Raw genomic sequence first — 27508 nt, 5'->3', positions numbered from 1 at the left:
TCAGCCTCATTTCCAGCTGGGCCAGCAGGATGTATTTGGGCAGGGTTGCTGTGATGGTTGCACGACCTTTCCTTTCTGCCTGCCCTGTTCTAGCCATGATGTCCAGATTCTTGCTTTCCATGGGATTTGCCAGGATCCTGGATCATTTTTACCCTCAGCCCAGGACTTCTGGGCTATTTCCCCTCAAGCCATCCCCCCTCAGTTCTCACCTGACTTCTGCTTGTCACAATCACCAAAATCCTGGGAAAACTTGAAGGAAGGCTGACAGGGAAGCGCAGATCCCTTTAGAAAAGTGCTGATGTCCCTGACTTAATCTTGGCTTCTAGAGGAGGTTGTGCTGTGGGGAGAGCTGGAGGATGGTTTTTAGCGTCGAGGATGATGATTTGTGTTTCCTGACTGGCTGTGGTGTGCGCACATGGAATTTTTCAGGTCTTTTTCAGGATGAGACAGGCAGAGAAGCAGCTGAGGAACAATCTGTTGGACAGCAACAAACCCCTTGCTGTGGTTCCCACTCCCTATCGCACCCTGAACTCCACAGGCTCCCTGAACTCCTCTGGAAGGCTGAGGGAGAGCTGTGTGCCTGCCCTGGCTGCCTGTGACGGCTTTTCCCTCTCTTCTCTCCCCGCAGTGAATTTGCCAAGGAGCGGGAGCGGGTGGAGAACCGCCGGGCGTTCCTGAAGCTCCGCAGGCAGCAGCAAATCGAGCGGGAGCTCAACGGATACCTGGAGTGGATCTTCAAAGCAGGTAGGGCAGGGATCTCCTGGCCTTGCTGGGATGTGTTTTGGGGCAGGGGAGGTCTGGTGATGGGCTCCAGAGGCTGCCACTCATGGGTTTTGTTGGGATTTTTCCGAGCATTTGCACCGAAGTTATCGCAGGAAGATCTCAGCTTGGTTTAAGCAAGACTTTGAGATCAAAGCAATTGTCCTAACACAGGATAATATAAAAAGTGATGGAGTGCCCAAAGCCTGCACAGAGGGGAACTGTTCCCTTCCATGAGTAATTCCTGTTTTAATTACTCCCTGCCCCAGCTGCTTTATCAGCCTTTCTTTCTGGGCTGGTAAAACCCACCTGAGTGGCATTTTTTTATGAGCTACAAAGATCACTTGCAGGAAACTCCCCCCAGCCCATATTAAATTTGCTTTATAACCACAGGAACTGAACGTTACTCTTTATTGCAAGGCGTGAACAACTTTAACCGGGACCCAGACACATTAATTTAACAGAAAATAGCATTTTTATCAGACTGCAACGATTACCAATAACCTTCCTGCCTTGTGGAGGAGCTGATATTTATATATTGACATAACCACAGTCAATTCTTTCATGCAGCACTAAGAAAACGGGGAGAAAATTACCATTTCCTCCTTGCTTGATTTTCAACATCTGAGCCAGGGGAAAAGGCCTTTTAAAACAATGATGGGGAGGAAAAGAAGTGCTGGTTTCTCAAATGGATTCCTGGGTGCCATTTGAGACAGATCAGCTTCATCTTTGCTCTTTACAACTGAAATGTAAAATAGGAAAATCAGCAGTTTATGTGGTGCTTTGAACGCTTTATTTCCTGTAGCACTGCACAGGGTGACAACTGAGGGCCACTTGTGTTGTCAGACTTTTATTCACTGTGGCTGTTCAGCAGCAGCTCAGGCAGCCACCCTTCATTCTGTGCTTCTGGAGGAATCAGAACAAAAAGAATTCCCTTTCCTTTCCATTTAGAATTTGTCTTCTCATTAGTTTACAGCTTTTGGGCAGCCTCAAACTCAGATCAATTCCTGGCTTGCCCAGTGGCTGGAGCAGGGTTCTCTGGGCTTTTCCCTTTCTCATCCTGTCTTGCTTTTAAGGCTCTTGGTGATTTTTGGTCTCTAAATCCTGATCTCCATCAATAAAACAGAGCTGAGCATTCCCCTGCAGGGCTGAGGGTGGCTTTGTGTCACTTTGGGGCCCATCACCAGCTGAACTTGTGAGAAACTCGGGATGGAGAAATTATAAAATGTACAGTCAACCTCTGCTCCTGTTCCCATCCCTGTGGGAATTCCAGGCTCTTCCATTTCCTTGTTGCCAGGGCTGAATAAATGCCACCCCAATCTCGAGCAAAACTGCTGGAAAATGCACATTTTTCAGCCTAATAACACGATGCAGAAGGGTTTTGTGGGGCAGGGAAGTGCATGCAAAAGAGCTGAATCAGGGAATGTTAGAAATACTCTGGAAAGGCATTGTTGGGAATACAATAGGAATATAAAAGAGCCTCCTAGTACAGCTGAATAATAACAGTAATTAAAATCAGCTTAGCAGAGTTAATAAAATCTTTGAATAAAAATGCAGCGTGAAGGCAAAGCAGGGCAGAGAATCCAGGCTTTGGGACTGAGGCACTGGAAATTGGGACTGTGTCAACAGGGATTTCCCAGGTCTGCTCTGGGGACTGCAGCTCTGAAATGACCTGGAATTCCTTCTGAAATCTCCTGGAATTCCTTCTGAAATGACCTGGAATTCCTTCTGAAATCTCCTGGAATTCCTTCTGAAATCTCCTGGAATTCCTTCTGAAATGACCTGGAATTCCTTCTGAAATGACCTGGAATTCCTTCTGAAATCTCCTGGAATTCCTTCTGAAATCTCCTGGAATTCCTTCTGAAATGGTCTGGAATTCCTTCTGAAATGACCTGGAATTCCTTCTGAAATCTCCTGGAATTCCTTCTGAAATGATCTGGAATTCCTTCTGAAATCTCCTGGAATTCCTTCTGAAATGACCTGGAATTCCTTCTGAAATGATCTGGAATTCCTTCTGAAATCTCCTGGAATTCCTTCTGAAATGACCTGGAATTCCTTCTGAAATGACCTGGAATTCCTTCTGAAATCTCCTGGAATTCCTTCTGAAATGGTCTGGAATTCCTTGTCCAGGATTTGGAGCGGGTGGATCAGCCACAAGTGGACAGAAATCCCTCACAGCAGCCCCAGGCAGGAGCTGTTTGCACAAAGGGAAGAGCAGAAGCTCCTGGGATTCTGCTCTAATGGAACTCTGGAGGATTTGGTCATTATTCCTGGGAATATCTAATTGTTTTAAATCCTTCTGCCAGCCTTGACCTCGTTGACTCTTGGAGCAGAGAATGCCACGTGTTAACACTCAGTTTGATTTTAAAAACTAAACCAACCCCACTGAGCTGTGTCCTGCCCTCTCTTTAAATCCTTTGCCTTTCTGCACCGAGAGGAAAAATTCAGGAATTCTTTTAATTGCTTTTCTTTCTCTAATCTCCCTCTACCTTGTTTCATTTTTTTCCTGCTCTGGAGCACCCAGAACCAAGCAGCCCAATCCCCTCTCCCCCCCTGGAAGCCTCACCAGGTTTCCAATATTTCTGATATCCTCCCTGAGCATTTGGTTTGTTCATTTTCTTTTTCCCCCCTCAGTTTATTTTTGGTGCAAGGCAGAAAGAGTGGAAAGCTGCATTCCAGTGCTTGCTAAAATGATGTCTTAATCCTTAGATGGTTTTTGCTCTGTAATTTTTTTACATATTCTGTGTAGTTGCTGGAGCTGGACTGGAGGTGCCTTTGTCCTTTGTGGTGCTCAGGTTTTTACCTCAAGGGTTGTTTTAGGACCAAGGGAGGTGTGGGTGACTAAAATCACTCCCTTATCTGTGCCCTACCTCCCCTCAGGCAGCAATAATTTTAATTTAACATCGTGGTTCTTGTTCATTGACCACTCTGAAGCATCTTTAATGTTTGCCATTAATGTCTGTAATTTGAATGATCACAATGTGTAATTTGAATTAACAGAATCCCAGGCTGGTTTGGGGTGGAAGCCTCGTCCAGCCTGGCCTTGGACACTTCCAGGGATTCCCCACCCTCCCAGGGAACAATTCCTGCCCAGTATCCCATCCAGCCCTGCCCTCCTTCAGTTGTGTTTTCCAGAGGAATCCAAAGTGGGGATGCCAAGCAATGCAATCCATGCAGATGATTTTTCCCCTGCTGCTTTCTCCACTAAACTCCTCAGAACTGCAGGAACTCCAAGGCTGGAATTTTTGGAGAACAGGGAACTACAAGTTCCCCACACAGAGTAAAGAGCTTCTAAGCCCACAAATATTCTTTTGAAGCCGTTTCTCTCATCTTACAAGGACATGAATCATTTGGAAAACACTTTGCTCAGAGACTCAAAGTCTTCCTGTTCAGAGCTAATCAAGTTTTGGGTCTTCTGCATTTTAATTCTTCCCAAATCCACCTTTTTCACACCAAACTGGAGTGCTTTTGCTCTCCTGGAGTGCCAGGCTTTGGGAATGGTTTCACCTCTCTCTCCCAGCCCTCTGGGACTTCAAGGCCACCCCTTGGCCTGACAGAGCTTTCTGAACTTCAGGTTTCAGTTTTCTCCAGAAGAACAGAGCCCTGAGCCCCTGACAGAGATGGGAACCCTGAGATGCCAGGGCAGGGTAATCTCCACAAAGCAGATTTCCCTGGGAGAGTGTGACAGCCCCTTCTCAGGGCTGCATTTTTATCAACTTTTTCTATTTACCCAGCCAGAAATTCAATTAATTCACCCTTTGTTTTCCCTCCCCTCTGCTGAGTGTGAGTTATTTCCAGGAATCTGCTGCTCCTCTGAGCCCCCAATGTCCTCTCTCCCCACACCAGGGAAGGAGAAGGGGCATCACTTTCTCAGCTGCTTTGCCTTTATTTCCAGCCCAGTCACTCCCAGCACTTAATGACCCAAAATTCCTCTTGCTGCTGAGACACCCCCGGCTCTGATACCCCAGCAAAGCCTTTGTTTGGAGGCTCAGAATTGCTGATCTGGTCCCACCTCTCCGCTGACCATTTCTCCTAATGCAGAGGCACCGTTTCTGAAGGTTTTCCAGGTGCCAAATTATCTCCTTCCAGGCTCTGTTGGTGATGACTAAAGGCAAAGCAGCTCCTGAGGCTCTGTTCAGGATGCTGGCTGGTTAAAAACCCCTCCTAGCAGTGCTCAGTGACCTGCTGAGCTCTCTTTTTAGCCCTAAAAACCTCCTGGAGAAGCTGTGGTCCTTTGGATTCCCAGAGGACACGAGGCAGACAGGAATAATTCTCAAGGGAGAGAACCTGGGAACGCTGCAGGAGGAGAGCGAGGCTGGAGGGAATTTCAGAGGTGAAATTATTTTAAAGGAACAGCAAAACTGAGCCCAGCTGTGTTTATGGATGGAGATTTGTTTGGGCACCAATTCAGGAGCCTGAATTTGGGGCAAAGGTTTGCAGAATTGTCCTGTAGGGGTAATTTGTGGGTGAGAATCCAGAACAGAGCAGCATTTGGGAAGGGTCTCCGTGCCTAACCCATCCCTTCCTTGTGTTTCAGGGCAGTCAGACTGGGAATTGCCACTTCATTCCTCCCCTGTTTTATCCCCTGAACATCAGTACAGCTTTCCCTGGGGAGGACTTGAGAAGAACCTTTTGCTGGTTGGTCAGAGAAGTCTCATGAACTGTCCAAAAAATCCCATTTCACTCTTCTGACCTGTCTTAGGAAGACTTGAAAAGCCCCTGAATTATAGGTGGGAATTGCAGGCACAACTTGTGGGTTTTTGGAGGGACTTTCTACCTCGTGAACTGCAGCTCTGAGCTCATCTGACTTTTTTAACCCTCTCAATTCTCCTTTCTTTCACATCTCCGGTGCATTACTTTGCACTTTTGTATTTCCTTCCCCTCTGCCTGGGTTTCCAGCCTTCCTCAGTCCTTGGTATTATTTTTCAACCTTCTCAATTTGCTGTCTTATTAAAGTATCATTCCCTCTCTCTCCCAGATGATTAATAAAGAGATTATATAAGGCTTGAGTGGCTTATAGAGGCTTATATAAGGCTGATCCCTCTGGTATCCTTCTAGACAGCTCTCAGCTTCACACTTTGATGTTTGGCCTCTGGTTTGTTTGTATTTATTTTTCTGAAGTTACTCTTCCATCTAGACTGGCTTAAATGGACTTTAAAGCAAAATTTGGTGGGAACACGGTTTCAGATGTTTCAGTAAGAGCCCAAACCACATCGATGGAATTACAGGCATACAAATTTGCCTTTTATAAGACTTAGAAGGAAGTGTGGAGTTCACCAGCTGCCAACTCAATGTTTTGTTCGCTTTGGGTCGTCCTTTAGCAGATCCTCACCTCAGTTTCCAGCAGCAAAGGAAAAATCCGTGGTTCTGAGTGCGGTCTCGAGTATTGGCACAGCACTGGGAACTGGCCAGAGGGGTGGCAGTGCCCTGGGAAACCTCAGGGAATTGTCTTTCACACAGATAAAAATTAAAAACCCTTCAGGAGGTTGTTTTTTAGTGTTTCCTGATTTATTTTTTTATTTTAATTTAGGAAAGCTCAAGGTTGTATTTTGGAGATGAGCTGCAGAGGAATGGAAGGGTGGTGATGCAAACACAGTGCCAGGCAGAGAGCTCCCCCGTGGAAAACTCGGATTTTGTTTGGACACAGATTGGCTGTGATGGCTCTGTGGTGGCAGCAGGCTCCGGCCGTGTGGCCCTGCTGCCACCGCGCTGCTCCCCACGGCTGAGTCCGGAGTTTTTTGGGAGCAGGGATGGGTGTGGAGCATCTCTGCCAAACTGTCCCCAGTGTGGATGGGCATGAGGAACCGTCCTGGTGGGGACTCGTGGTCCTGCCTGGTCTGGAGGTCCCCAGAGGCGCTTTGGGAGCTGGGTGAGGGGGTGGCTGTGAGGAGGGAGAGCTTTGTTTGGAATCCTCGCACAGGGGGAGAGAAGAACATCCCTGAGCCCTGTGCAGACTCCGTCAGGGGGTGCGGCGGGGATGCACCGGAGCAGGGCTGTGAGCAAGCCCAGGCTGACCTTGGCCGCTTTTCCTTTTCCAGAGGAGGTGATGCTGGCCGAGGAGGACAAGAACGCGGAGGAGAAGTCCCCTCTGGACGGTAGGTGGCTTTGCTGGGCATCTTCCTCCTGCGCCACGGGAGAGGTTCCACCGCTGGCGCTGCCACGCCTTCCTCCCGAGCAGGAGGATCCTCCCGCATGCACAAATCCGGCCACACAGCCCCTTCTCCCGGGGCTTCTCCAGGCTGCAGGTGGCTGAGGAGCAGATATGGGACAGCCCAGACCGGCCCGGGATGGGGATGCGCCCCCGGGGTCGGTGCCCACGCCCTGCCGAGGGTGGCTGGCTGTGTGTGCGGGGGCTAGAGGCTGCCAGGAGGATGGAGAAGAGCGAATGCGCTGACCGAGAGAAGGCAGGGCTCCGAACGGATTTGACCAAGGGACTGAGCCCCCTGTTAGCTGTAAGCAGTAAGACATAACAGGGTGTGGTGATCCTTCCTTCCGACGTGCGAGCCCGGCGTGGCAGGACGGCCGCAGGAGCCGAGCAGCGAGGCCACGGGGATGCTCCCCCTGTGCCTCCAGCCCCGACAGCTCTTAGGATGCGCCAGCCACTCAAAGCTCAGTTAAAGATTCTTCCCTCTCCCTTTTCTGACCATCTTTCGTCCTCCCATGTCTCCTCCTTTCCCCTCCCCTCCCTCCCCCCCCTCTTTTTTTTTCTCCTCCCATTCACTGTCAGGGAGGGCCGCCTCGGAAGGGCCGATTCCTCAAGGCACGGCGCCGGCAGAGACTGGCAGCGGCAGCAGCTACAACAGTGAGTGGATTGCAAATCACCAGGGGCTTAGGTGGCACACAGGGGCAGCTTCCCCCCGCCGCCCCCGAGCCCAGGTCACCGGGGACGGTCCCCAGGTGGTTTTTGAGCCTCTCCGGAGCATCGGGTGCCCGCTGCTGGTCCAGCCTGGCTCAGCCCGGTGACCTGCGCTGGGGAGGATTTGGGGCTGCAGCAGGTCAGGGCTGAGCTGTGCGAGGCTGGGGTGTGTGTGTGTGTGTGTGTGTGTGTGAGCTGGGGAAGCCTGGCCAGACTTCAGCTGGAATTTGTGTCTGGAGGAGCAGTGTGAGAGGATGAGTGGTGTGAGAAACCCGAGGTGGGTGCGAGGCACGGCAGAAAGACCCAGAGATGCTCAGGCTCCTCTTGTCCTAAAGCTAAAGGAGCCCGAGGATGGTCCCAGCCTTGGAGCAGCCCACGTCTATGGTAAATTCCGAGTTCCCAAAACAGAGGGACGTGGAGTCCAGGGTGCCTGGAGAGATGGCACGACCTCACTGCCGACCACACGGAGGACTTTTATTGGGGAGAAGATAAAAAGCTGCTCAGTTCATGCCAGGAAGTGCTAGAAAATTGTAATCCCAGCTCTGGTTGCGTTCCAGTGCTGAGGATGGCCCTGGAGAGGCTGTGCTGGGATCCCGAAGTTGGCATTGCTGGGACTGAGCATTCAGCCTAGAGCTGGGTGGGGCAGCAAGGAGCACAAAGGGTGATCTGCGAATGCATCCAGGTCACAGCTTCAGAGCATCCTCTCCGAGCCTCTCTGAACCGGGGTGGCGCTCGGGGGGCTCCCTTGAAGCGGCTCAAGCAGGACCCTTAGGAAGAGGAGGAGGAGGAGGAGGAGGAAGCGCATCCTCTGTGTCTGTGGCAGGGCAGGGCAGCCCGTGTAGGGTGAGGGATGTTGTGGAGGAGCCTCCCCGGGGCAATCTCTGCAGCGTGAGTGGCTTTGCTGTGTGTGCCCACGGTCCAGTCTGTATCACCACACCGTGGGGTGTCTTACTGCTGATAGAAAGCGCTGCTTAGTTTTGCCGTACTGTCTCGAAGCTGTCACCAAACTGTACCAACGTGATATTTTTTTTCCTGCCACTTCTCAAGGTTCTGCAGGTAGGTGGTCCTGGGAGCAGCGTCCTCAGTGCTCCTGCCTCACCCCCCCTGCTCTGGGTGGACAGTGCAGAGCTCTCGTTCCCTGTTGGAGTAAATGTAGAGATGCTTGCCCTCCCCACTGAAAGCTGCTTTTGGAGGAGGAGGAGGAGAAAAAAAAAATAAATAAAATAAAAGGTGTTTTCAAAGAATTCCGACATCCCCAAAGGGCAGGGGTTGCACACCGGGTGCTGCTGGGAGGCTGCTCACCGATGTGTGGCCGCTTTTTCCACACAGCATTTCTGCTCCCCGAGGCATGGCTGGGTGCTAAACGGAGCTCTGTAAGTGCTGACCCCCTCCCGGTGCCCACTGCGGGCAGCACTGATGGTGTCAGGGGTGGCAGCGCTCCTCTCCCAGCCCCGTGGGGCTCAGGAAGCTCCAGTGCCCCTGCCCAGCCTTTGTGCAGCTGCACTGACCCCCCCACCCTCCTGCATCTGCTGCATGAAGCCAAACCTGCAGAGCCGTGCCTGGCAAACCTTCAGGAGCTGGAAGGGCAAAGAAGCGAAGCACCCGGGCACTGAGGAGGGCAGAGGCCCTGCAGGGGTGTGGGTTGTCCGGTTTGCTCCAGGGTAGCCCGGTGGGAGAGCTTGAAGCTGGCATTGGGAAGGAAATGCTGGCCCCGGAGAGTGAAGGGAGGGGGAGAGAGAATCCGCTCTGCATCCTCACGGGGCATTTTCTCTTTAATTTGCACGCAGTGTTGAAAAGAGCCGCAATAAAGAAGAGCAAAAACGACCTGATTCATGCAGAAGAAGGTGAGGACCATTTCACAGACATTTGCTCCGTTGGTGAGTACTGGCTTCGCATCCCCCGAGGTTTCGATCTCCACCCGAACCTGCCCATGTCATATTTCCTCCTCTGGAGCGGCTCCTTTGCTCCAGAAGTTTCCTGAAGGAGGATGAATTTCCACTCCTGCTGCAGCAGCACTCGACTTCCCAAAGCAAAAAGCTCCGTGGCTTCACCCTCTCCCTGCGCTGCCTGGCTCAGCTCTTGCATGCTGCACCCTGGAGAGAGCCCTGCAAAGCCTTGGGACAATCCCTGCTGGGCTGGCCATCCCAGGATTCTGCTTGGAACGTGCTCATTCATGCTGGTGAACCCCAAATCTGCCAAACAACGCTGTTGGAGGGAGGAGAGGAAGTGGCCACAGTCCCCCTGTCCACTGATGCCCAGCTGAGGTGTCACAGCCTGTGCTGTGGGAATGGCCACTGGGAAGTGCTGAGCAGTGGCCTCAATTCTCTCTTTCTTGTCTTAGAGGAAGATCTCAAAGCGATTTTAAAGCCAGATCTGGAGATCCAGCGCAGAGCAGGGCATCCTGCACTGTGGGGCTCTGCTGGGGTGAATTTGGGATCCTCAGGCTGAGGATGCAGCTCCCAGAGCCGATTCCCCACTGGGATCTGCCCAGGTGGGGAGGCAGAGGCAGCTCTGGGCTGCCAGGGGAGGCTCTGGGCACTCAGCACCCACCTCAGGGAGCTGCTGGAGCCAAAACCCTCTCAGCCATGGGAGAGGCATTTCCTGCAGCTCTGCAGTCGGGTGCTGATCCCCAGGCCTGGTGTTGGAGTCAGTTTTGCTGCTGAAGCAGCAAATGTTCTCATTATCTTCCAAAGAAATGTCTTGGCAGCCCGGTCCCCACGAAGCAGCAGATCCTGGATGCGCAGGAGGAGCAGCACAAACAGCACATTTGAGAATCCCTGTCCGTGGCTGCTTGCACAGCATGAGTGCCTCAGTTGCCCTTTGGAAAGCTGGCATTGATGTTTTCAGGGATCACAGCTGCTGCTGGAATCTTTGTTTTTTCCCCCCTTTAAAGGAAGACCTGGTTGCAGAAAGTGAGGGTGGCTTGGCATGTTCCTGACACCAGCACTGAGCTGCCACAGTGCCCTGGGCTGCAGGGCTTGTGGTGAAACTGCTGCCACTTCCAGGAGAGGTTTGGTGCTGGAAAAGGGCAAAAATGCAGCAGCCTGTGTGCATTTTTGGTTTGGTTTGTTGGTGTTTTTTCCTCGGATCCCTGCATGGATAACAAGGAATGGTGGTTTTTGGAATATTTGCTCACGGTTGCAATAATTACGAGATCTTTGCCTCCAAATCCAAGTCCCTGCAGGCTCTGGGCAGCCAGTGCCATTCCAACAGATCTTGGAGTTCAGCATTTCAGGTGGCAGCGGATGACGGAGCATCTGGGCTCGGGAATAATCCCAGGCAGAGCTGGGAACTGTCTCGGGAGCATATGGCAGGGAAAATAACAGCAATGCTTTCCACCCTCTGCGAGTGCTCCAGCCACTTGGGAAAAGTGGTTCTGGTTTGGATTCACGGAACGAGGCAGAAAAGGAGGAATGGATTAAGCAGCTACTTCTGCAGGCTTGTGAAGAGGCTGAGATGCAGAGCATAAACAATCAGATCATGTGGGAAATTACACATAAAGGAGCTGTTTTGGAGAAAAGGGGGTTTTGGATGGTTTTCTGTGATGTGTTCAGATGGGAGCAGAAGGAGCGTGGAAGAACTAACAAGTAATCCCTGGGTGCCACGTGAAGATGCAGCTCGGGGTGGATGAGGCTTTGCCAGGTCTCTCTCTGGCCACTGGCTGAAAATGTTGCACTTCAATCCAAAATCAAGCACCTTGATGAGCTTTATAACTGCAGTTTAATTTCTGTAGTGGTAAATGCTCCCCAGGCTGTTCTCTGCAGTTGTTCTTAGTTTTCATCCTTTTCTTTCCACTCCCACTGGCTTCAAACCTTCTGTGCTGTACCAGGCACAGGGCCTCGATTCCGAGACACCAAGCCTGGAGAAGGGGATGTTTTCCATGTTAGAGCAGTTTAAATATCAGTGCTTTGCTTTTCTGGAAGATCAGCAGAGAGGAATGAGAGGGCAGCACTATTCCTTTGCTGCTCTGGGAGTACAGAGGGGCTTGGATATCTGAGAGCTCTGTAGCTGCTAAGGAGTGCTGTGATATGAAACAGCCTCAATCCCAACCTGTGGCTCTCAGAGCAGAGGAGGAGCACTGTGATTTCATCTCTTCCAAACTGCCAAAGGCAGGATTTTCAAGCCAACAGAAGAACACACTGATTTTTTCAGCAAGGAGTTTGTTCAAAGCCTGGCCAAGGCCAGCTCTGCTTTTGGAGTGCTGGTGGGTGGCCAGAAAAGTGAAACAGAGCAGAGAGCTCACTTTCTGTGGGGGAACATCACACTTGTGTGGGGCTGTGAGGCTTGGAGAACCCTCTGCTCTCACATCTGGAGGCGTCATCCTTTCTCTGGCTGCTGTGGTTGATGCTGCAGGACGAGGCTGGGTGAGATCCCCATCCTTTCCGAGTGCTGACATGACCACACGCCGAGGTTTGGCTGCTGAAGCCAGAACTCTTTGTTCATGTCACCGAGCCCAGGAGAGCCTCCTGCTCCAGGACAGGATGAGAACATGTCCTGCTCATCCTGCTGGGATGCTCCATCCCAGGATGGGGAAGGGCAGTAATGATATCTTGTCATAAAATCCTGGCACAGGCAGTGACCAGCCTGGCACCATCACCATTTTCCCTGCCTGCAGCATCTCCTGCTGCAGAGGAGGCCCAAGGGGTCCCTGCGTTTACTCCCTCATTCCTGATTTCTCCTGCCTCAGCACCTGCCAGAGATTGCCTTTCCATCTGAGCACTGCCTCTACCCCAGGGGGAGAGCTGACATCAGGAATCATTTCTTCCATCAGCTTCCTATTGTTGGAACACTTGACTCGTTGCCAGGGTTTCGGCCCGGAGTGGAAATGGAGCTGATAGAGGCAGAATTGAGACAAATGAGTGGCTGCACCCAAAATCCGATGCACGGAGGCAGACTGAGCCCTCTGCTGAGGAAATACCTGAGGCTGGAGAGTGAAATAAGGAGGATTCACTCAATTCCGTGGTAATTGGTCCCTGGAGCAGGGGAAACAGGGACCACACCCACCCAGCTCCACGAGAATGTGCTCCACACCGTGGGCAGAAATGCCCTGTGCCCGCTGCTCTCTGTCCCTGTCACCCAGGAAAAAGTGATGAGTTGAACTGGGACAATCAGGATTGCTGCAAAGGTTTGGAAGCCCAGTTTAGATGTTGGAGCTGGGCGTTGATCCATGAAGTTTTAAAATCCCAGCCTTCATCCCTCATTACAAGCGAGATGCCCTTGCTCAGCCCATTCTCAACATTCCCAGCTTGCTGCTGAGCTGTTTCTGGTGCTTGGAGAGGCTCTGTGTGCCCAGGAACTCCCCTCTCCAGCCTTTTCCCTGCTGGGATGGGCTGTGGTGACTCTTCTTTCTGTCCCAGGGTCTCCCTTTGCCCGTGCCAGTTTGAAGAGCGGCAAGAACGAGAGCTCGTCCTACTTCAGGAGGAAAGAGAAGATGTTCCGCTTCTTCATCCGGCGCATGGTGAAGGCTCAGAGCTTCTACTGGGTCGTGCTCTGCGTGGTGGCCCTCAACACCCTCTGTGTGGCCATGGTGCACTATGACCAGCCCGAGAAGCTGACCACTGCTCTCTGTGAGTACCGGCCGGTCCCGACCCCGCCGCGGTCACATCCCGGCTCTCAGCTTCCCCAGTCGTGGAGTCACAGGATGGTTTGGGTGGGAAGGGAGCTTAAAGCTCAGCTTATGCTACCCCCTGTGCAGGGATACCTTTCACTAGATCCTGTCCAGCCTGGGCTTGGACACTTCCAGGGATCCAGGGGCAGCCACAGCTTCTTTGGGAATTCCACTGCAGTCCCTCCCCATCCTTCCCAGTATCCCATCTATCCCTGCCCTCTGGCAGTGGGAAGCCCTTGTCCTGGCACTCCAGACCTTTGTAAATTCTCTCTTTACCTTTCCTGTCAGCCCCTTCAGGTCCTGGAAGGCCACATTTAGGTCATCTCAAAGCTTCCCTTCTCCAGGCTGAACAATCCCAGTTCTCTTTCAAATCACGTTTCAAATGATTGAATCAAACCATTCAGAAAAAAAATCCACCAGGGTATTAGTTTGAGAGAAGAATGTTATCCTAAAGGATATTTATTGCAAAGTTGAGATTCAGTTGGGTGTAAAGCCTGGAGCAGGGCAGGAGGAATTGTCCTGGAATGGGGCAGGAGGAATTGTCCTGGAATGAGGCAGGAAGAGGAATTGTCCTGGAATGGGGCAGGAAGAGGAATTGTCCTGGAATGGGGCAGGAGGAATTGTCCTGGAATGGGGCAGGAAGAGGAATTGTCCTGGAATGGGGCAGGAGGAATTGTCCTGGAATGGGGCAGGAGGAATTGTCCTGGAATGGGGCAGGAGGAATTGTCCTGGAATGGGGCAGGAAGAGGAATTGTCCTGGAGCAGGACAGGAAGGTTTGTCCTGGAGCAGGACACACAAATGGAAGGGGAATGATGCCTGGGAAAAGCAGGATTCTCTGGCTAACCTGTGTCCAGAGAACTGCAAATTTGTGTCACTGATCTGCAGCCATGGGTGATTCCTGCTCAGGAATGGGTGTCACGGTGCCCTCCTGTGACATTAAGTGACAGAAATAACCCCAGAGGGAAGATTATCCTATATTTGTGAAAAGGTTTTCCCTTTTTAGCTGGTTCCTGTGGTCACCTGGTTTAGCTCAGAGAGTCTGGATGTGCTTTTGAACCATGAGTTTTGGGTTTTTAAATTGCTCTGAATAATAAGAAATGGTGTCTCCCTGAGGTCACAGACTCGCTCACAAAGCTTGGTCTTAAAAAATGTGGAAGGTGAGGGATGGAACTTTTAAAATTTATTTTAAATAATTTTTTAAAATTTATAAAATTAATAAAAAATTTAAATAAATTAAAATAAATAAAAATTTTAAATAAATTAAAATAAATTAAAAGGCTGGAAAACTCCTAGAAATTCCTCATGCTGATAGTGAAAATTTTTCCTTCTGAAGGGATGGGATGAGGCTTGTTCCTGTAAGACAAAGCCATTCCTTGGGTCATTTCTGACCCTATAAAAAATCTGTTGTTCATCACTTAACCAGATGAAAATTTAAGTAAAACTTCTGAAAAAAGCAAACAGAAGACTGGGGGAAAAAAACTCAAATATTTCCAACAGTCTAACAATGTTGGCTTAGATCTTTAAAGATCCTTATCTACCTAATTTGCCTTGATTTCTCTATAAATTAGATACTTAAATATTTCTTGCCTCAGATCCTCAGGATTTACCTTATTACAAGGAAGGCAAACTTTTGAAGTTTTTTTTTTTTTATTAGACCTAAGAGGTCAGGAATACTGACTGCTCTGACATCAAAAGCTCCTTATTAATACTTGTTGAAATATTTAATGCTCCAGGTAATGAAGCTCTAATGAGAGATGTATAATAAGGACAGAAATTTCTTTCAAGTCTGGTTGTTTTTTTTTTGCAAGATTTCAACTGAAAAGAGAGACAGCCCATACAGAAAAGTCACTCTTGCTTATTCATTACCTCAATTTACCAGAGGAAATAATAAGCTAGATTGGCAGAGTAATTCAAAGTTTGAGGATTAGGATTTCCTCTGGAATTAGGACTAAAGGTTTAGGAATCAAACCCCACACTTGAAGCCTTTCAACTCAAAATAAAGGTTGCTGATTTACAAAACTCAGTTTTGGGAGCACCTCATGCAGTGACTTTTCCAAGGGAACGTGAAGAAATCCACGAGCCAGAAACTCTTTAATATTCCAGTGATGGCTGGTTCTGCCTCTTGGAATTAAAGATTCACCTCCAGCTGGGAAACTTATCTGAGACAGAGGCCACAAATCAGGCTTCCAATCTATCCCAGCTGAAGACAAAATATAGGGAATAGGTTGGGATTAGGGATGGATCAGTTTTTCAGGAACTCTGCATTTGTCCATAACGCCCAGGAACATCAATTACTGTCAGAAGCACTTGGGCAGCAAGTTTGAATTTTTTGGTGTAGAGTCCCACTGCCTTCCACCTGTTTTAGTGTGATTTTTGAACAAAGAGCTTTGGAGAAGTGTCCTGAGAAGCCCTACAAGTTCAACCTCTTAAATTCCAAGTATCCCATACCTCCAAACCCTCCCCAATTCCGGGATGAGGAGCTGTGGGACTGCATTCCTGGCTGTGCACTGGGGATGACCTAAACCTTTCTACCCCTTTCCCTGGGGATGGCAGAGTTCTCACAGCCCCATATTTCTACAAATCCCTAATTTAACACTGAGTGCAGGCAATATTTGGTGCCTTAAGGACTTTGCTGGTTGTTTTGGTGTTGGTGATGGCCGGGCTGGATGTGTTCCCTCACTCCTGCCTGGATAACTCTGCAGCACACACTCCTGGGAAGGAGCCCAGCTGCAGGAATGCTCCTGGAAACTCAGTTCTGCCCAAGATTTGTGCACAAATCCACTGGATAGAGGCAGATTGAGGGATTTGAAACAGCTCCTGGAAATACCTGGCAAAATCCTTTAACTGTGAGAGTGACAGAGTTTAGGAATGGCTTAAAAGTTAATCCATGATGAGGGAACAGCTGCAGAGGGGCAGGACCTGGCTGGTGCGATGCAGAGCAAGAGAGAAATCAAAAATTCCGATGATGCTGTTTCAGGGAAGGTGCTTAGGAATGAACTGAGGAGGCTTTTTGTGAACTGTAGCAGGAGGAGAGGAAAACCTGTGAGGATCTGCTAAACCCTGCAACTCTACCCAGGCACCTCTAATTCAATTATACCTGTCCCTCTGGGGAGAAGTTTAATTACATTACAAATTAATTTTACTTAAAGAACGGTTGGTAAAAGCCTACGGGTCTGTATTGATTTATTTTTTCCCTTGGTCTTTTCTTTTAACTTTTCTGTTTGGAATTGTTCTGATTAGCTTTCTCTGCTTGATGCTCCATATCTCTACAACTGCTTTGGAAAAAGGACTGCAGGAGCTCTGGAGAGAGGCTTGGGATTTCTTTAGCCTTATTGAAAGAACTGATGAGGAATTCTTTGAATTCTTGTGGTGTGATTAATAACAGGCTGCACTTCGTGCCCCTGTAATTATCCTCAAATTCAATCAGAGATTCTCCTTCTCTGTATGGAAAGGACTCCAGGGCCAAATAGGATTTCCCTCATGCTGCAGATGGACACTGCTCACCAAAGCCCAGAACTTTGGTTAAATAAGCTGCAGTTGCCTATAAATAATGTATTTCGTGATTTTATTATCATCTTTTCATCTTCATTTCCACCACTGCCAATATTCTGAGAAAGATTTCTGTCAGAAACCAGCTCTGGAATGGCATCCCTGAGGTCTGGTAGCAGCAAGGATGAATTTTCAACTGAGGGCCAGTTTTAGTCACTAAAGTTTCACGGAGGTTTCACTTGGGGGCTGCCCTTCCCAAAGTTCCAGCAAATCCCACAGGGATCCTTCCCAGCTCCTTAATCTGTGTAGGTCTAAACCCCAAACCCACAACGTCCCCTTTCTGATAAATCCAGTATTTGAACACAACATTTGAGCCATTATGGCCTGAGAGCACCTTCCCTGCCCAGAACCTTGTGTTTGGGGCAATTTGGCCTTTTTTTGGTGCTGTTGTAGCCTTTGAAGTCAAGACCCAGCTCCCTCTGGATATCAAGATGCAGCATTTGCAAGGAAAAAGCTTTCTGGAGCAGATTTATTTCTGTCTGCTGAGCATTTCACATCTGCCTGGGCAAAAAGGGGGAAGTTTGGCCCTGCTGAGTTTCTGCTGCTGGGTTTAATGGGAGAGTGTTGAGAGGGAAGTGTCAGGCTCAGCACCTCCTTCTGATGGGGCAGAAATGGAATTAATCCATGAGGGATTGACAAAAAGGAGCTGGTGACTCTAATTAGGAACCTAATTCAAAGGTGTGGGGTGAAGGGATGCTTGCACGGCCTTTGCCAACAGCACAGCTTGGAAATGAAATAAAGAGTGTTTGTATCCAACTTTCCCTCCTTAAATCACATCACAAAATGCTTTGGAGTAAGGCAAATGAAATTAGGTGAGGTTTGAATTCCAGGAGGCCCAAACAACAAAATTGCATTTTCAATTATTTAGGCAGGGCCTTCTCAGAAGAAATCGTGTGTTGGATGCAGCAGCTCCTCCATGGAGCCAATTCCTTCTGGCTGAGGAGTTCAGGGTCTGAATTTCGCTTCCCTCCCTCCCAGCCTCACTGGGCTGTGATTTGTAGCATCTGGTACCTGCTGAGACACAGCCCTTGCTGCCAGTTCTGGGCTCTGCTCTGGAATTCATCACCTGGGAAAGGCCAAGGGTGGCTCCTGCAAGAGCAGCAGAAGGAAGTTGGTTTTAATTTCTCTGAGCTTTAAACATTTCCTGGCTTTATATTTAAATTTTTTTTTAATATAATCAAATATTTTTTTTATTTATTTTGCCACTTTCTAGCTTTTTGTGTGTGTGATATTCTGGATTTGTGTGTGTGTTTGCAGGATGTGTCAGTCTGATGGTGACACTTTGCTCTCGTGATACCTGGGGTGTGTTCATCCTCCTGCTGGAGCGGTGACTGAACATTAATCCTTGGTTCCTTCCTCCTTTTTTACTCCTTTAGGGCGATGGCAGTTGTCTTGGCAAAGTGCCCTGAGGTCTGTCGGTGCAAACTTGCAGTTACAAACCAGTACTGAGGATTTTTGTGGTTCTGTGGGGGAATTTGGGGGCACACCCGAGGCGTGGCTGGGGCAGAGAAGAGGGGATGAGAATGTCCCTGCTGGAGACACTCCCTGTGGATGTGCAAGGCTGGGAATGGAAATCCAGGAATGAGGGAAGGATCCTCATTCCATCCTCTGTCTCTCCCCACGCTCAGCTGAAGCTGCAGATTGCGGGAGGTCAGAGGATGGTGAAATCCTGGAATATCCTGAGCAGGAAGGGACCCCCAGGATCACAGTTTGTCACTGTCTCCTCTTTATCATTCCTGGAATCATAAAACTGGAATTACAGGAGACTTTCTTGTAGCATCTGTGCTGCTGCAGCCACTGAGAACCTCCAGTGCTGCACTGAACAAGGTGATTAATCCCCACCTTTTGGGGTTTGATTCTTTTCTTCATCTTTTCTCCAGACAAAGACAGGTTTGCCTTCTGCTGTTTGGTTTTTCTTGGTAGTGTAGGTGGGTTTTGCCTTTTTTTCTTGTTGTTGTTTGTTTGTTTTGAACATTTCACTCCTGCTGTTGCTTATTGGCCTCCAGCTCCGAACTTAAAACGCTGAAGGCAGTGTTTGCTGAAGCTTCAGGTCCTCAAAACTCAGTGTGGAAATTGAAGCCTCCAGCTCTGCTCCTTCTGCCCTTTGTTTCATCATCAGTGATAAATTTTCCCATCAAAAACTTCCCAGCCTGTGATATGTGAAGGAAGAGGAAACAGAAGGGTCTCTTCCATAATTACAGGGCTATAAAGGCATAATAAAAATAAATGTGGTAACAGGAGACACAACACCTCTGAATACGAGCCCTCAGAGTCAGCACTTCAAAGGTATTTTTATCATCAGAGGATGGTACAGAAACTTACACCCCACACCCAAAAAGTTTCCATCTCTTGCAAGTACAGGAGTCCCAAAACATCTTTGCAATTAAATTTGACCTTTAAAAATATTAGATCCAGGGTTTTCCTTTGAAATTCCTTTACGGAGACAACGAGGATATCATTTAATGCTCCTGCCCCCACGCAGGAGTTCAGGTGAACATTTCTTTCACAGCTCATGGACACACAGAAAGGATTGTGACAAACCCTGCCTGGGCCCTGCACAGCGATTTTCTTCTGCCTGCAGGCCCTTGGTGCTGTGAAAAAAGGAACAAAAATTTCCCCACATGAGGAGCTCATGGATTAATTGAATCTCTTCTCCTGATTCCAGATTTTGCAGAGTTTGTTTTCCTGGGGCTGTTCCTCACTGAGATGTCCTTGAAGATGTATGGGCTGGGGCCAAGGAATTACTTCCACTCTTCGTTCAACTGCTTTGACTTTGGGGTGAGTAATGTCCAGCAGGGTGGAAAAATCATGGAATGGTTTGGGGTGGAAGGGACCTTAAAATCATCTAAATTCCAACCCCCAGCCATGGGCAGGGACACCTCCCACCATCCCAGGGTGATCCAAGCTCTGTCCAACCTGGCCTTGGGCACTGCCAGGGATCCAGGGGCAGCCCCAGCTGCTCTGGGAATTCCATCCCCACCCTCCCAGGGAAGAATTCCTTCCCAGTATCCCATCCATCCCTGCCCTGTGGCAGTGGGAACCCTCTGTGCTGTCACTCGGTGTCCTTGAAAGCCCTCCCTGTGCCAGGCAGGTGTCTCTGCTGTCATCCAGGTGCTGTTTGAGTATGGAAATCCAGGGGAAGTGGTGCTGGGAGTGTCTCCTGTGGGGAGCAGTCCCTGTATGAATTAGCAGTGAAATGCAGGAAGTTTCCCTCGTTATCCTCCTTTTGGAAGGGATGTGACTGGTGGGGGATTTCATTTCCTGCAGCCCCGGGCTGTTGGCAGCATCAGCACCCCTGAGTGCTCTGATTGCCGGGGGATTCTGTCCCTCCCATTCCAATCAGCTGATTGAAAGACAAAAAATAAACCCACATCTTCCTGCTGCTGTCACCCACTGAGCAGCCTTCACCTGGATTCACACAGGCAGGGCTTTTCAGACATCTCCAGGAGCAGAAGAGTGAACACCCCATGAGGTGACAGCAGGGCAATAATTCAAATCCTTCCAGTGCACAAGTCCAACTGCGGCTCTGCTGTGAATAGAGGGGCTGGGTTTGGCTCCCCCTGACAAAGAGGGGATGCTAATTTATTCATTAAAAGCCATTAGCTGGGATCAGCAGAGGAGAACTCGGCCTTAATCTCCAGCGTGGGCTGAGCAAGAGAGAGCGGCTCAGCTCTCATCCCCCAGCCCTGCTCTGGTGCTCAGGCTGTTTCTAGTTTTTATCTGCCAAAATACTGGGAGTGACTCTTCCTCCAGGAAGCCAAATTCCTCTGCTCCCACAGGGGAGGAGGAGGTGTTGTCACCTTCAGCGAGTGACCCTCTGAAATGCAAGGCTCTGAGTAGAGACAATTTATTCTCTTTTTTTTTTTTACAGCAGCAAAGCTCGGAGCAAACAGAATTTGAGATTAAATCACCCCCTGAGGTGTCGCACGAGGCTGTCCCAAATGTGGGGCTGTGGTTTTGGGGTGTCCTGGTGGCTCAGAGGGTGGGGATGGATTGTCCAAGGGACACTGCCCAGACCCCAGGCTGGCCATAAATCTGGTATTAGGTGACTTTAGGGGTGTCCCTGCCCTGTGACCCACACAGGGTCCATGTCCTGCCCTGGCTGGGCCAATTCCCTTGGATCTCTGAATCCAGGATGCTCCTTCCACAGCAAGAGCTTGTCAGGGCCAGGTGATTTAGAGCAAAAGCCGAGCTCAGGAGTGTCTGAGCTTTGTGGGGTGTGCAGTCCTGGCAGGGAGCTCTGCGAGGGTTTCCCAGGAGGGAACGCTGTTGATCTGCTGCTAATTCTTCCTCCTTCACAGAATCCATAGGGATCCTCCTTCTGTCTGTGTTTTTTCCCTCCCTCACCCACCTTCCAGCCCCCAGAATGAATTCACTGGAACATCACAGAGCTCTGTAGCCAGTTTTGTCTGACAAACCGTGGCAATGAAAGCGTTCAAACGCAAAGGGTGAAACGACAAACCAGAGCAACATCGCCTGGGGAGCGCCAGGCCAGCGGGGTCTGGTGTGAAACAGGCTCCCAGGGGCGCCTGCCGAGCAAAATTAATTAGCAGCATCACGTGGAGGGGCTGAGGAAAGGCTTCTGCTGATTGATGAGGGATTCCCAATGGTGGGAGAGAAGTTTTAGCTCCTTCTCTTTCTTCTTCTTCTTCTTCAGTGGAATTACCAACTCTTGTGGATCTCCATTTCCCTCTATATTTTCTGGAAGCTCAGGGCACAGCGTGTGTTGCAGGACGCTGGGATTTTCAGAGAGATCCAAGTTTTTGTCCCTGAAAGGGGTTCCCACAGAGCCTCCCTGCCAGCTGGGCTCTGATAACCAGTTCTGAACTGGTGTTTATGGTGAGCTCTGCCCAGTGGGAGCTCAGAAATGTTGGGTTAATGTGAATTATGCCAGCAATTGGCAGGGAAATGCCTGTTTGATCCTATTAACTCTGCAGAAACCCGTGTGGGTTTAATTGTCCTTCCCAGCTGGGCAGTTTGTCCTTTTCCCAAAGGAAAAGGATTTTTGGGAATTTTTGGGAATTTTTTCCCCCCTCGCTTGAGGTGAATTCTCTGCCATCCTTAAACCAACCAGGCAAAACAAAACTTGAAAAACCCACCTTGATTTAGGGCAATTTCTGCAGCACCCCAAGGCTGAGGGCCAGGCAGATGATGGGATGTCTGTGCCAGACGCTTTGCAGGATCTCATAATAATTATTGCTTTCATTTGCTCTCCTAAAGACTCTCAGAAGAAGAGTTTCTGGTAGTTTTTTTTGCCAGAAGTTTCTGGTAGGTTTTACCCAGAGCTGCTGTTGTGCTGCAGATGAGGAGTTTTAGGGAAGGGGAGGATGGGGCAGAGCCCTCCTGCATCTCTGCAGGTTGTGTGGTGAGAACAGGAACTTCTGGCATTTGCAGCTGAACCAGGATTAAAACAATCTGATTAAATATTACAATTTCCTTCAAAAAATGGTATTTTATGATAGTTTGATTGCTAGAGAAGTAAGCAACAAGCTCCTCTCTGTGTATAAATCCCAGGGTGTTCTCCTCCTGCCTGTGGAGAAAGTTGGGATGAGGTTTTCCAGCTCTCCTGGCTCATTTCGGATTCCCCTGCAATTTTGGAACAAACAGCCTGGGCTGTGATTGCTGAGCTCTCCTGAGCCTCTCTGGAAGCACTGCAGGGAGCTCAGCAGCAGCTGTGCCCTCTCCAAAGTGCTTTTTCCCTGCAGGTGATCGTGGGCAGCATTTTTGAGGTCATTTGGGCCGCAGTGAAGCCGGGAACCTCCTTTGGCATCAGCGTCCTGCGAGCCCTGAGGCTGCTGAGGATCTTCAAAGTGACAAAGTGAGTGCAGCTCTCTTGGCACTCTGGGCACCCCAGGAAATCCCTGTCCCCAGGGCCAGGGGAATGCTTTCCATGTATTGTATTGTATTGTATTGTATTGTATTATATTATATTATATTATATTATATTATATTATATTATATTATATTATATTATATTATATTATATTACATTGTATTGTATTGTATTATATTATATTATATTATATTATATTATATTATATTATATTACATTGTATTGTATTGTATTGTATTATATTACATTATATTATATTACATTATATTATATTACATTATATTATATTATATTATCATAGTATATTTCAATAGTATATTATATTTTTATAGTATATTTAGTATATTATAGTATTTTATTTTTATAGTATATTCTATTGTATTTATTATTTTTATTATATAAATTATCATACATAATATACAATATATTAATATATTGTATATATTATTATATATATTTGATATTATTTATTAATTTTATAATAAGTATCAATATATTAATATATTATATACTCCTTAATATATATTGTTAATATAATATATAATTAATATATAATCTTAATAGTATAGTATATGAGAGTATTTATATTATATTATAGTACTATACTATAGTATATATTAGTGTATTATAGTATATTATATATCTATTATTATTATTATTATTATTATTATTATTATTATTAAACATTGCTAAAATTAAAAATAAACAAAAAAACTGTCACAAAAGCCCAACCTCCGAGGTCAGCAGCGGGGGGCAGGAGCAGATTAAAACTGCAGATGCAGAATTCCCCTTTCCTTGGCTGGGCAGTTGGAAATGTTGGGAATTGCTGTTTCTATATTCCCATAAGGAATTTTAACAGCCCTTTCTCTCCTGAGCCTCACCCCAGCTTTGTCTGCCCTTGGCTCCTCAGTGGGCTGACAGGAAAATTCCCTTTGCCACATCTTTTAAATCCCTGCAGGGATGGGGACTCTCCCTCTGCCCTGGGCAGCTTTTCCCAAAGCCTGTCCCCCTTTTCCATGGATAATATCCAACCTTACCCTCCCCTGGGGCAGCCTGAGGCCGTTTCCCCTTTCCATGGGAAAGAAATTCCTGTTCATTTCTCACCAAAGCTTCTTCCCCACTCCCGTTCTCCCCTGGCTGCTCTGATCCGACGCAGGTACTGGAATTCCCTGAGGAATCTGGTGGTCTCCTTGCTGAATTCCATGAAGTCCATCATCAGTTTGCTTTTCCTGCTGTTCCTGTTCATCGTGGTCTTTGCTCTGCTGGGGATGCAGCTCTTCGGAGGACAGTGAGTCTGAGGAATCTTTGTTTTCCCTGGAGCTGTTCACATCCCTGATTTCAGGGCTGGGGTTGGGAATCAATTCCTGCTCTGGTGTTTTCCCTGGAGCTGGATCCTTTCCTAAGGAAGAGTGTCCCCAGTTCAAAGCTCCTCCATCATCCCATGGTCCCCAGAACACCCAGAGCTGGAGCAGGGCTGGAGCTGGTTCTGGTTCTTTCCCTGCTAACCACAGTGCCATTCCACTTCTCCACCTGGAGTATTTTCCTGCTGGAAAACACAGCTTTGTTGGATCTGATTATTCTCATTAGAAATGCCAGCAGTGGTGAATTTTGCAGTAAGAACCATCACAGAGTTACCATTTAAACTCCAGCCTCGCTTCTGAACTGGAAGAATTAATTGGTTTTGTTTGGCCTTTTATTTTCCCAGTCAATCCCTGTTTTATCTTTTAAATATTAAAAAGAAATTATCTACTAAGAGAGTAATTTCAATTTGGGCTTTTACACTTGAGGATGAAAACTTCTTGGAACGGTTCATTACGCAGAATGACTGGAGATTTTGATTGTTTGTTTTAATTGGGGATGAAAATGAATTTCAAAGGAATTTTCTCTGGGAATGAAATCGAGTTTTTGCTGATGGTTCTGTTAAGCACCTTCTGAGATGTTCCCCACTGAGCTTGCCTGGGGTGTTACAGGTGGAACAAATATTGTTCCCTGACCTGGTTTATGGGGTGTTAAAGGGCATTCCAAGGCTACCTGGAGCTGCCTGGCCCTCCCCACTCTGCTTTTTATTTCTCACTTCTCTCCAGGTTCAATTTCCAAGATGAAACTCCAACCACCAATTTCGACACCTTCCCTGCTGCCATCCTCACAGTTTTCCAGGTAAATCCATTCCTTGTCCTGGAGCAGTGTTAGAATAGAAATTCCTGGGTGTTTCTTCCCCAAAAATCTGTGGGATTTAGGAAAGGGGAAGTCCTTCCTTCTCACGTGTTTTACTTTGCTGCGTGTGTCACTAAAAATGAAATTAAAAATCAATGCTGTGCTATTAAGGAAAACTAGAACAAAAGATTTATTGCTAGGGGGAAAAGTGCTGATAAAACAGATATTTCTGTGCTGAATTAAAATCTTTGTGTGCCCTCTGTGTTCTCCAGCCTCTGCTCATGGAGCTGCAGCTCTGGCAGGTGCAATGCTTGGATTTAAAGCTGAATTTTGCAGCTGTTTTCTACCTGTCCTTTTTGAAAACAATAATTTTAAAGGGTTTAAAATTATTTAAAATTATTTTTAAATTAATGTTTTCTGGTGTTTCCCAGCTCAGGAGGGTTGGGGCTGCTCCAGGTGCAGGTGACCCTCAGATCCAGCATTCCCAGCCTCGTCCTGCACAATGTGGGCTTTCCCCACATCCAAATTTCCCCAGATCTCAGCAAGGTCTGGCTGATGTATTTCAGTGTCACAACCCCAAAAGGAGATAAAAAGGAAGGGAAGGGGGGTGATGGCAATTTCTGGATTAAGACAGAAAAAGAATCTCAAGGAGGAGGAGAGGAGGAGTCCTGCGAGCTCTGCAGGAGCCGGTGCCCAGATGTGACACAGGTTCCATCCTCACCTCACAGGATATTGCCCATCACGGGGGATTAAGAATTAAGATTTGCATAAGATTTTAGTTCTTATCAAAGGAAGGGCTCAGGTATTGCCAGGGAGCTGGAACCGGGAGCAGCTCCAGATATGAGCAGCGGGAATGTTGGTTTTGGTTTGCTTTGGGACTGGAGCTGCCTGTGGAATTCTCAGCTGGAATATTTCCTGTTAGATAAATGCAGTGTGGGGTGATGGGGTGAAGGATGGCTTTAAGATATTTGTCTGGAGTGTCAGAGGTAGGAATTAAACCCAGCAAAAGCCATCAAACCTGTGGGGTCCCAGAGGCTTTTTGATATTTCTGCCCTCCTTCCATCCCACTCCTTCCCTGAGCTGCAAACTGCAGATCAGTGTTTCCTCACTGTGGGGTTGGGATCCCTTTCCAAGCTTTTCTTCCATAACCTCAGCATCACTCAGAGACAGCATTCAATGTGCTGAATAAATAAAATTAAATTAAATAAAATTACAGACACCCTGCCCAGCCCTGTACCTTTGGAGATTCTGTGTAAGAAGCTTCTCAAACAAACTCTTCTGCCCTCTGCTTTAGCCTGTTTTCATCCCAGCAGCCCTGGCTGGGTCACTGGACACCCAGGATGTGTTTTTATCTTCCTGGAAGCTGGATGAGCCTAAATTCCCTCTGAGGAGCATCACACCTTGATCTCCAGCCCAGGACGTGTTTTTGTCCTCCTGGCAGCTGGCTGAGCCTAAATTCCCTCTGAGGAGCATCACACCTTGATCTCCAGCTCCTGGCTCCTGAGGAAGTCCCTGTGAGCTGAGTGAATAATCAAAATACACACACAGACAGCATCCATGAGCACAGAGCCTCTGGAAAGCAGAGTTCTGTGCTAGACCCTGTGCCCTGCTCCCTGATTTCCTCTGGAAAGCCTCACGGGCTCCGAGTGGTGCCAGCTGGAGATGAGGAGTGGCAGGATGGCAGCAGAGCCCTGCCCACGTCTGTGGGTGGGTGTCAGAGCAGCCAGAGTGCCCCAGTTTGTGTCTGTGACCCTCTGTCCATCCCTGCAGATCCTGACAGGGGAGGACTGGAATGCTGTGATGTACCACGGGATAGAGTCACAGGGCGGCGTCCACTCGGGAATGTTCTCCTCCATCTACTTCATCGTCCTCACCCTGTTCGGTAACTGTATCCTCCCACGGTACCCCTGCTGGCACAGTCCTGCCCACAAAAGCCCTTCCAAAGTCCCAGAAAGTCCTTCCCTGCTAGACACTCCCAGTTTCCCCTAAATTCTCACCGCCTCATCCTTTAAAAGCCAATTTATTGCCACGGCTTTGCTCACTGAAGGTGAATTGTCCAACTTGGTGTCGTTTCTTGCGGCAATGTAAGAATTTTTAATTTAATTCGAAGAGGTTTCTGTTTAATTGTTGTGTTTCACCTTGAAAATGTTCTATTAAGAGTTAATTTAGATTGTGGGAGAAATAATTGAGGGCAGGTCAGAGCAGGAGCTTGGATATCTTCACAAGCAGTTTGGTTTTAGGCAGGGGAGGATTGAGATGGGTTTGGTGGAGGTGAGTAGATGATGGTGGAGATGAGGCTCCATTCTTTTGGTGCCTTTGCCGAGGGCACTTTAACCAGCTGAGCTGTCCCAGATCCTCCAGAGTGTCTCATCTCCACGTAACGCTTCCTTTTTAATTCTGGATCCTGGGTTTCAGGTTCTGGGAGTGTTCAGTGTTCCAAGCCTTGGCACATCAAGTGTCTGTTTTGTTCTTCTGAGAGCTGGAAATGCCTTGAGGGTAACACCAGACTGGGAGATTTCATCCCCAGCGTCCCAGGGTGTCAGCTGGTCCAGGGACACAGAGTGACACCGGGATGGGATTTGGGAAGGGAGGCTTTATTTTACATTTTATACATTACACACAATTCCCATTTTCTACACAAACAAGCAAAGCAGCTCCCTGATGGGTGTGAGGAGGAGAGCCAGGAGGGCAGAGGGGCTGTGGTGGCCCTGTCCCTGTCCCAGTGTCTGTGACTGTGGGATTGTGTGA

At 48.3% G+C, this 27508-nt stretch overlaps 1 protein-coding gene across 10 annotated transcripts in view; it reads left to right on the top strand.

The window, feature by feature from the left end:
• CACNA1B (calcium voltage-gated channel subunit alpha1 B) overlaps window positions 1–27508 on the top strand; it is a 233113-nt gene that overhangs the window by 117931 nt on the left and 87674 nt on the right. For 7 of the 10 annotated variants that reach the window (XM_088065809.1, XM_088065814.1, XM_088065808.1 and 4 more), the window contains exons 8-17: window positions 629–744; window positions 6798–6854; window positions 7487–7561; window positions 9403–9459; window positions 12973–13182; window positions 19439–19551; window positions 22479–22591; window positions 23763–23894; window positions 24691–24763; window positions 26531–26648. In XM_088065809.1, the coding sequence (XP_087921935.1) occupies window positions 629–744; window positions 6798–6854; window positions 7487–7561; window positions 9403–9459; window positions 12973–13182; window positions 19439–19551; window positions 22479–22591; window positions 23763–23894; window positions 24691–24763; window positions 26531–26648 (1064 nt within the window). The remainder of the gene's footprint in view (window positions 1–628; window positions 745–6797; window positions 6855–7486; window positions 7562–9402; window positions 9460–12972; window positions 13183–19438; window positions 19552–22478; window positions 22592–23762; window positions 23895–24690; window positions 24764–26530; window positions 26649–27508) is intronic. The other 3 variants (XM_088065811.1, XM_088065815.1, XM_088065810.1) reach the window with 1 other exon arrangement.

This window comes from Pseudopodoces humilis, chromosome 22 (genome assembly GCF_049639895.1).
Source record: "Pseudopodoces humilis isolate 2021_Gansu_Grassland_sample_001 chromosome 22, ASM4963989v1, whole genome shotgun sequence".
In the NCBI taxonomy this organism is placed as follows: domain Eukaryota; kingdom Metazoa; phylum Chordata; class Aves; order Passeriformes; family Paridae; genus Pseudopodoces; species Pseudopodoces humilis.
This window is presented reverse-complemented; position numbering and strand designations above follow the sequence as displayed.